The 10003-nt window shown below is 32.0% G+C and overlaps 1 protein-coding gene across 1 annotated transcript; it reads right to left on the minus strand.

Moving 5' to 3' along the window:
- Nucleotides 1-655: 655 nt before the first annotated feature.
- LOC145314186 (uncharacterized) lies at nt 656-8133 on the minus strand. The gene is made up of 9 exons (XM_080154004.1): nt 7936-8133; nt 7116-7282; nt 5827-6395; nt 5230-5299; nt 4757-4854; nt 4209-4415; nt 2941-3151; nt 2274-2690; nt 656-2016 (listed from the first exon to the last, which is right to left on the minus strand). Exons 1-9 carry the CDS (start codon nt 7952-7954, stop codon nt 1636-1638), a joined length of 2139 nt encoding a protein of 712 aa, XP_080010130.1. The 5' UTR covers nt 7955-8133; the 3' UTR covers nt 656-1635.
- Between the last annotated feature and the right edge of the window lie 1870 nt (nt 8134-10003).

Genomic DNA, 10003 nt, shown 5'->3' on the forward strand with positions numbered 1-10003 from the left:
GAACTGTGTAGGTTTGAAACTATAATTTTTAAAAATTTCCCTCAATGGAAAATTAAGACGAACAATAAAGAGAAAACGATACTAATGAGCTAAAATTTAATATATAATATTTAGCTTACAACAATCTACAACAAAAAATTGCAAGTTTTTGGTTATATTTAAATCTTGTAAGAACCTGTTTATATAAAGCTTACCACGAATTTTCACCTTTTAAGGAAGTTTCTAATACTATCCACTTGGTTTTACAAGATCACTTCATAGAATGGATAAAAAATACGTGGATGTTGCGAGATTCTTCAATAAAAGTTTCTCCCAGCTGACAAATATAAAAATACCCCCTCAACTGGCCATTAACGGAGGACTAGATTAGCAACCTTAATTGACGACAAAAATTCCCATGTCACAATATCCTAGTATTCTAAAACCGTTCCCCGAGGTTAGATTACCCTTCTTTTAAGCTTAGGGAGATTTGATTATTAAAGAAATCTTGATATTTCTACAAAATCACTTCCACCTTAATACTAAACAATTCACACATATAAAAAAATTGACCAGAAAATAACAATTGTATATGATAAGATACAAAATAAAAATAATATTCTTCGAGTACATTTGGAATTGTAAATAAAAATGACGAAATTAAATTAAGACAAAGTTTACATTAATGATATATTTTTTCAACAATATATACAAAACAAATGATAGTATAAATTCTAAACAAAATGGTATACATGATTGCTAAAATATTAATAGCTATAAAAACTAAATATTAGATTCAGTATGAATTATAATATTACAGTGTCAATATAGTTCTACACGTTTTGAAATAATATATGGTATAAAATAATAATTCATAGGTCATGTTAACTTTCTTTTATGTTCAGGTATCATGTGTTATTTAATAAAGTTATGCATTTTTATACATTTTAATGCCTAAAACTCCGAATATCCTTATTAAAAACAGATATTTTTGTAAAAACTTTAAGATTAGTTTAAAGAGATAGAAAAGTAAAATAAAAACCCTTAAAAAATACGAACTTTACCCAAGGGGTGTATATTTTCCTTAGTATATAGTTGAAAATTTTGTAAAAAGTAGTCCAAACTTTACTAAATGCAGCTGAAAATAAGGATATTCCTTTGGCTTTTAAAGTGAAAGGCACAAATTAATGAATAATTACAATAAAATAAACAGCGGATTTTCAAATTTGATTTACCGCATTTTATAAACATTACACTAATAAATATGTTGAGTGTACTAGATTGGTTGCCAATTCAAGTCAGATTTTTTATATCAGGTAGAGATGTTGTTAATATTGTTTATACATTATCTCACGCCCAGTCAACAGGTTTTTTAAAAAGCCCGTATAGTCCGTGATATTAACTTTAATAATCTCTTATGTGTAATAAAACTATTTAAGCTTTGAGTTTCGCTTAAAAACAGGTACAAAACATTCATTGACAAGATTTTCCAAAAAAAATAAATGCTAACATATTTTCCGAGAAAATTAAATTATTTAGAATCTTCATGCATTACATTTAGAGACGTAACAATTATATTTTTAGATGCCAAATAACTCAATTCACGGTAAGCTTTTGCTTATGAATTTTTAAAAATATACAAAACTAACAATTATCTTAAATTCTTCGTCTAAGCTTTGTGCTAAAGAAAGGTTTTGTTGTTCCGCCGACAGATCTTCTTGGCAGCCGCGCTACTTTGCTCACGCTTGTCTTCGCTTTCTCCGCACTCTTGCTGTTGCTAGTCGCAGATCTTGTTGCCGGTGAAGTTTTAATTTCCACTGCCGGTGCATTCTTGCGTTCGCGTTTAACCGCCGATCCTGCCGTTGGCTTTTCCTTCTCGCCGACGGCGGAATGCTTGCGCTTAACGGCGGATGAAGGTGTGCTGGGAGAGTTGGCGTTCTTTGAGCGAAGCACACGGTATGGGGTTAGTGGTTGGGACTCTGTTTTAATCTTCATACTGGTTTTAACAGCTTCTTGGCTCACCTTAGCCTCGATCTCCTAGAAGAAGGAAAAACATTTTAATAAATAGATCTTTAAGAAATATCAGATAGGAAAAAACAAACGAAGTGGATAATTATGGCATATGTTGCTTTTTAATAAAAAGGTCGGGCGATAGAAGGGGTGTAGTTTTATTTCAACAGATTGCCTCCCGTAACTTTGAATAATCTGTTTTAAAATGAAAAGCAAAGTCAAAGTGTACAAAAATGTCTGTTTAACAATACTATTTTTAAATGTTTGTAATACATAAATCTTACCTTTAACTTTTGTGTCAAAGCTTCACACTTTTTCTCAACCTCCGCCAACCTCGAGGCGGGTACCATCTTTTCGTCTAAAGAACCGGTAGCTACATGTCTGCCGCCGTTACCGCCGATTTTGTCATCGTTTTCAGTATCCGAATCTTCGTGTCCAAGACCCTCAATTGATCTACGCCCCTTGCGTTGCAGCTTTTCTTTTTCGGCTGTTTTAACGGTTGTTGACGCAGCTAAATTTGTTGAACGGCGTGATTGGCGGGAATTTGTGGTGGTTGATGCCAGAGGAGATTCTAGATTAAGGTTGGCTAGTTCACGGCTCAAGGATTTGCGGCCGGCTTGAAGCTTTGGCGAACCCTGTGGCCGCACTTTCTCAGAAGGAGTTTTATCAGTCTCAGTGTCAGAGCTTGACACTTCATTTATCTGAACAGAAATAAAGCGTTTGAGTATAATTGCCAAAAAAATTTCAAATACTTTTTGTAACCAGACCAAAAAAGGAGCCTTATAGAATAAGAGCTACAGCACTGGGATTAAACATATTATAAAAGTTGCTAATATTGTGTAAATTTTGATAGTGTAGCCATCAAAAACAGAAAAATTATTTGCTAAGAGACCATTTTTTGTTTTTGTTGAATTCGCTACGCCATATTTTTGACAATTAAAAAAATCTTACTTGTACATTATTAGATTTATTTTTATGTTGATTTCCACTGCTAGGATCACTCACTACCACCTTCTTGGGTTCATTATTAATACTGTCATGAATAATTCTGGTTACATTTTTGCCTTCTGCACTTCCACTGCTGCTAGTTTCAGTAGGTTCCACCTTCTTACTCATCAAGTTACGCCCCAAAATGGCAGTTTTGTCCGTTGAATTAGGGAATCTAAAAGAGCAATAAATTTTGATAAATTATAAAAAAAATTAAAGTGAGAACATAAAGTATAATAGGTATATAAAGTATCTAGTACATTTTTTCGGCTCTGATGTATGACGTTTGTTTTAATTCAAATAATCCATTCATTAAGTAAAGCAAGTCAAATAATCAATTTTTGTCCTAAAGGTTATTGATATCATCTTTTATTACCAGCGTTTCGGAGCCGGAGCCGGGAGCAGCAACATTTTGGTGGAGTAGGAGCCGTATTTTTTTGTTAAATCGGCTCCGGCTCCAGATTAGCTAAAATGATTTTTTAAAGTAATATTATAATTTGGCAACGGTCTATTTCCATATAATAAACTGAAAAACTATTGTTACTTAACAAATACACACATCCTTCTACTTTTATAAAGCGTTAATCAAATAAAAGCAAAATATTTTATATTATTTATTTTATTTTATCAAATTCAATAATGAACAAAAATTGATAAATTAATTTTAAGGTAGGCGCCGGAGCCGCATCAAAATTAAACGGCTCCGACACGCTGTTTATTACGCTTTACTAATAAGTGTTTCTTCTAGGGAAATGTCCTCAATACTTAAATTAGAAATTTGCTAATATCCTTAACTCCTTCAATATCTACTTTTGCCGCGCAGGGTTTCGGATCCGCATTGATTTTATGCGGATCCGGATCTTTGACAATAAAAATAAAATCACCAAATTTTTCAAAAAAATTTATTCTTCAATTCGAAGTCAAAAATACTTTTAATTTTCAAGTCTGAACCTAAACCTTAAAGATTGGCTCTCATCAAGAGAATGTCTGAGATTTTATATAAATTTAGGTAGATTTTTCCATTTTTTCCGCATTTTTTGGAGTCTAAGGATCCGGATCCGGATCCGCATTTTTTTTGCGGATCCGGATCCGGATCCTTGGACTCAAAATATGCGGATCCTTGCGGATCCGGATCCGGATCCGAAACCCTGCTTTTGCGAGAAAAAAAAATAACCTTCATTACCACAAACAAAGCTTAAAAAAAGGACTTCTCTATAGTCTCAAATTCTTACCTTGAAATAACAGAGATTCCTTTAGTTTTGGCGGCAGGCTTCGGAGGTAGAGGAGGGGCGTTGCTATTATTACAAGGCTTCTTGGGAATTATACCCTGGGCTAACTGTCTCTGGCGCTTTAGGACCTGGGCTCTTGGAGGTCCGGGAGGGTCCAACAGGACGACAACTGTTGTTGTGTTATCTGCTCGTAGCTCATAAGTTCTCCACCTTTAAAAAACGTTAAACTCATTCTTTTGATTAAAAAATAAGTGTTAGCAAAATTCCTATTGCCTATACTTATTTTAACACTAAGGACACAAAAGAGTTTATCAAAAACTAACTGATTACCTAGTAAGTCTAAAAAAAGGGTCCCACTAAAATTATATTTGATTGTTATCCTATTGTGACCAATAATTTGAAGTTAGAAATGATTAAAAATATGACATAGACTTAACAGATCCCTCCTCCAAAAAAAAACCTTGTCAAAAATATAGCTTAATACTTATAGCAAAAATAAACAAAAACTCTCAAAAGAACACAGACGTTTGCAACAGAGATGTTTAATTTACCTGTCCAAAGCAGATTCTACTAATTGTTTAGCTGGATTTTTCCAAGTATGGCCGGCTTCAGGGTCTAACATGTACTTTTCATTATTCTTCTCAATATTCTAAAAAAAATAATTAACAACTTTAAACGGACTATCATTTACAGAAAAAGCAAAGTTTTAAAGTCAGTAAGTCGATAGTAATTTATCATAAATTATTCTGCCAATATAATGATCATAAAAATATTATAATTTCATCCTTATTCGTACCCAAAGGCAAACAGAAAGAGATAAATTTAAATTTTGCCATTTGATCAAACATTGATGGAACTTAGAAGCATAATCAATATTCCGAAATAACTATGATACATAAAAGTGCAACAAAAATGAGTAAAATTCCCTCATGCAATCTTGATGGTTAAATTGTCAAAAAAGAAAGAAAGCTGGACTGCAGTGGTTTATTCTAGATTATTCTTTAAATGGAGATATGTAACCTACCTTAACATGTGAAACAGCCACTTCAGGGCTTAAAACATTCCAAGCTCCATCAGTTCCAAAAATAAGACACCTAAACAATATAAAAATTACATGTCATTGTAATACGACAAACTTAAAATCACATATATTTTTTACTTACAAGTTACAACTTCACAAAAAAAAGTAAAGTAGGTTGCGGGTAAAATTCGTTAAAGTGAGTGTTTTAAGGCTTAAAAATAGCAGTAGAACGATAATATTCACTAAATATGTGTATTTCTTATTAAAAAGAACTACCTAGACAAAATTTTTAGAAAAAAATTTAACATAATTTTATATCGTTCTACTACCTACTGTTTTTAACTTAAAACACACAACCTTTACGGATTTTACCCGCAACCTACTTTTCCCTTTATCCTTCTCAAACGTGAAAAGCTTATCTCTCCTTGAGGGAAATCTTAATATTTTTTTATGCATTTCTGAACTTCATAATAAAAATAGAAGAAAATAAGTTACTCTATAAAAACATATCCTTTACCATCTAAGGTTTCATTGGTTTTAACAGTAGTTCCGGAAGTTGGAACTTTAAAAAAAACTAAATACTTGAATTCAAAATCTTACCTATGTTTTGTAATATCTAATTCATAAACATGAAGGTCTGGTTCAGGTGATACAACAAATTCATCATTCTTGCTATTATAAGACCACAGGTCCCCCAAAGCTCTTGCCACCGCCAAAAACGGAACCTCATCAATGTGCGTGCTTCGTCTAACTGGGCCAGTATGACCCTTTTGAGGCCGTGTCCATACAACACGAGGTACGCCAGATTTGTTAACTACCTTACCGCCAGCCTTCTCTATTCTGGCCAGCTCAATGTGACAGTCGGGTTTGTGATCACGTGTCAGCCGACTCGCCCGCCAGTCGCTGGGATTTACAGGACATTGTTCACCAAGAATAATACCGCTGTCGCCAACATGGCCTACATATAATTTGCCGCGGCGGATAAAAGCAACACTGGCCGTTGTACCCGCTGTGCTTGGCATACCGGAGCTGGTTTTAGGCCAGTTTTCCAAATCTGCCATCATGTCTTGTTGTGTTTTTAAGAATCCCTCTTTGATAGCTTTAAGAATGAGATCATCGTTGTCCGACCAAAAGTTTTGCTGTTTAGAAATGTTGTCCATTAAATGTTCCTAAAACAAAAGATATATAGGTAAACATTATGTTTTCTAATTACAAACTACAGATATATAACTAAAGGTAAAAATCTAAAACTAAAATATATTGAAATTCATACAAATATATGCCCTATAGATTTAGTTTAAACCATTGAACAGGAAAAAATGTATAGTTCATTAAAGGGGTAGTTTCACGAGATGGATTTGAACTTAATTTAGTGAACCGCATATTTTATCCTGGTTAAATGGTTAAACTACATTTAAATGGCATATAATTGAAAGAACTTCAATTTTCCACCAAGTAGTTGTCAAAATATCAAGACTTGAAAGTCGTCTTTTCAAATTGCATATATAACAAAAAGATAATTTTAAAGTCTTGATATTTTAAAAACTACGTCACACGTGGTAGAAAATTGAATTTATTTCAAATATATGCTATATAAATGTTGTTTAACCCATAAACTAGAAAAAAAATATGCGGTTCACTAAATTAAGTTTAAATGCATTTTGTGAAACTTCCCCTTTAATTTTTTTTCCCCAAATACCTACCCATGATCATAATTTTGAAAATAATAATTATGCTTTAATATTAATGGATTTTTTGCTTTCTTCTTGTAGCATTAAGATTTTTCATATAAATTATATACCTAGGAACACATTTAACGATAAATTAAGCTTCAGAAGTTCGGTCTTTAGTACCTTGCATTGAAGGGACAATGTAGATTAAACTTTTACCTTGGCAAAAAGAGCGGCTTCTTTGCCACCATGGCCGTCAAATATTCCAATGAAAGCATATTCTAGATCCTCTCCATCCTCAGACTGTTGATAGGCCACAGAGAAGACATCTTCCATGTACTTCCTACCGCCCTGGCTATAGTGGCCAGTCACACGTAGATTTAATCCTGAAATAATAATGGATTCGTTTAAATATGTTAAGGTTCAGCATATCAGGTATCCAATGAATTGTAAGATTTGAATGATCACAAGTCTTGAAAATCAAATAGGTAAAAAGAAATAAATAATCTTAAAAACATAATAAGTATTCAACCGTTTTAAACTTCGGATCTACTGCAGTTCACGGTAAAATATTGCTGGTAACGAATATTGCTAAAAATCTATTAATTTAAAAGACTGCTAGCTGCGAAACGGCTGAACGTACAGATCTTGCCCGTACACTGTTTTAAACGGCATAAGAAGGCCTACAATTAATCTGGAATAGCCATAAATCAATAATGCATAATTATCTCGCAGTGCAGAGAAATACGCGAAAAAGGCCTACTTTACGCCTTTTTTCTTCAGTGAAGCTTGCCCTGTGCATTATTGGATCTTGGCTATTCCAGATTATTTGTAGGCCTTCTTATATCGCTTAAAATAGTGTGCGGGTATGATCTGTACGTTCAGCCGTTTCGCAGCTAGCCGCCTTTAGATCCATAGATTTTTAGCAATATTCGTTACCAGCAATATTTTACTGTTAACTGCAGTAGATACTAAACTTCTAATAATAATTACGTTCACATTAACATACCAAAGTGAAAACCACAAATCCAAAACTTACCTAAAATGGATCCAGGCATCTTGAGAAAAGATTAAATATCACAAACAAACTGTAAACAATTTTGCTAAAAATCTATTGGTATATTTTAATATCGTGCTTATAATTCAGAGGCACTTGGTCAATTTGTTGAGGTATAGAAGGTGGGTGATATAAGTTTATTGTATCTTTGTACGTTACATTATCTTTCTAGTATTATCTGAAAACAAAAATATTATTTTATAATACAAAAACAAGAATGGTATTAGTAACATATATACATGAGAATGGAAACTTAAGAATATATCATTAAAGAATTGAATATGTATGAAGAAACCTTCATAATAATGAAAAATGTCTTTTGAAGCATGTCTGCATATGACAGACCAAGCAAGTTATGAATTGAACGCTCATCAGTATATAAGACCGGAGTAAGCTCGACACGAATTTTTTTATCTAAAATGCTTCTGAAAGTGCAGTTTATTCCCTAATTTTAAAACCAGCAATGAAAAGCGATGTTATTGGTCAAGATATATAATTTTTCCACCTATCAAATCACAAAGTTAACACCAAAAACGTTTACAAAGCACAAAATATATTCAACCACACGATCAAATATTTCTTCAAGCAAAATTAATGATTTAGATAATATAATATTCTAAATAAGTAATAATAAAGAAAACTTTTTAAAACCGGCTCAAATTTGGGAACTAGCAGTAAAACTATTTTTAAAACGGCCAATGAAAGATTTATTTATACAATGTAAATGACTACGCAAGTACTTAAAAGTAAATAAAAGATCTATTATAATTGGTTTTAATGCCATCGACCTTTGAAGTGAACATTTCTTACCATAAAAACACAAAGAATTCATAAAAAGTGGCACTCCCGGTTTTTTCAAGAAAAACTTTCAAATGTTAAACCTTCAATTATTACGTAATAAAACTATCAAAATAGAACTATAATTTAACTTTTTTAACAAGTGTTAATAAACAATTCATAAAATTAACATCATTTTAACCATTAACTGTAAAAATCGTACTTTTAGTCATATAAATGATTCAAGAAATTGCTTGAATTGAATGAACTCTAGACGAACGAACGAATTTATGCTCGGGGTTGCCAAACTCCAAGAAATAACGGTATTATATTGAACAAGTTTTTATATTAAATATTTAACTTGTCGAATTTGAGATGTAACGAAGATGGAAAAAAATAATTTTAAAATAAAAAGTAAAATTATTTATAAAAATTTAGATTTTAGTTCAGTTTCGGCAACTTGATTTTTCGTTTGAGAGTATTTAAATCAGTGTTGCCACACTACACAAATAATTATGGGCTTATTTAATTATTTAGTAAAGACAAATATAAAACATAAAACTTTATCTCAAAATACAATAAAATTGTAGATTTTAAACATATTATGAACTTATCTGGTCTAGCAGTGAAATAAACCAACCAAAAAAAAGAAGTTTATCAAATTTGGCCCTATTTAAGTACAACAGTCAACATGTCAATTAAAGCGCGCAAACTTGAAAGGCAGGTAGAAAACCATAGACAAATAAATATAGATTGGTGGCCTTGACATCATATATTTCATAGACAAAAAATAATTCAAATTTTTCAAATAAATTAATTTTTAATAGGTGCAACTTGAGGAGTGAAATTGACCACCTTCATAACAAATTACCCCACACCCCGCCATCTGTTAAAACAAACCCCTAGACTCAAAATTTGCCTAAATTAATTTGAAAATTGATTATTTATAGATTAGGATGGGTTTTCCAAATCTATTCCATGGGTACCCTAATTATACATAGCAAGGGGTTATTTTGCCCATTCCTTTTTATGTAAAACTTAAATTGACACCTTTATATTCAGGGAAAATAAAAGAAATATTTTGAAAACCAAGAAATTGACCATATAAAACTTATTTTGTTTGAGAAAAATCCCGCAGAATTAGAGACGTAGTTTCGACTTTTAAAATCTAAATAGTGGATAATGCTAAAATCTGAAAACTTAAAATCCTCTAAAGATAAGGAAAAATCCTCTAAATAAAATTAAATTAAAATCCTGAAAATAAAAAGGCGCA

The sequence above is a fragment of the Acartia tonsa genome, chromosome 1 (assembly GCF_053477335.1).
Source record: "Acartia tonsa isolate MP-2025a chromosome 1, ASM5347733v1, whole genome shotgun sequence".
In the NCBI taxonomy this organism is placed as follows: Eukaryota; Metazoa; Arthropoda; class Copepoda; order Calanoida; family Acartiidae; genus Acartia; species Acartia tonsa.

Excerpts from the sequence above, each read along its gene's own strand:
- LOC145314186 (XM_080154004.1), bottom strand. Across the intron at positions 5,300-5,826 it reads TTAGATATTACAAAACATAG|GTGTCTTATTTTTGGAACTG; the intron begins GTAAGATTTTGA and ends TATATTGTTTAG. Across the intron at positions 4,416-4,756 it reads GTAGAATCTGCTTTGGACAG|GTGGAGAACTTATGAGCTAC; the intron begins GTAAATTAAACA and ends CGTTTTTTAAAG.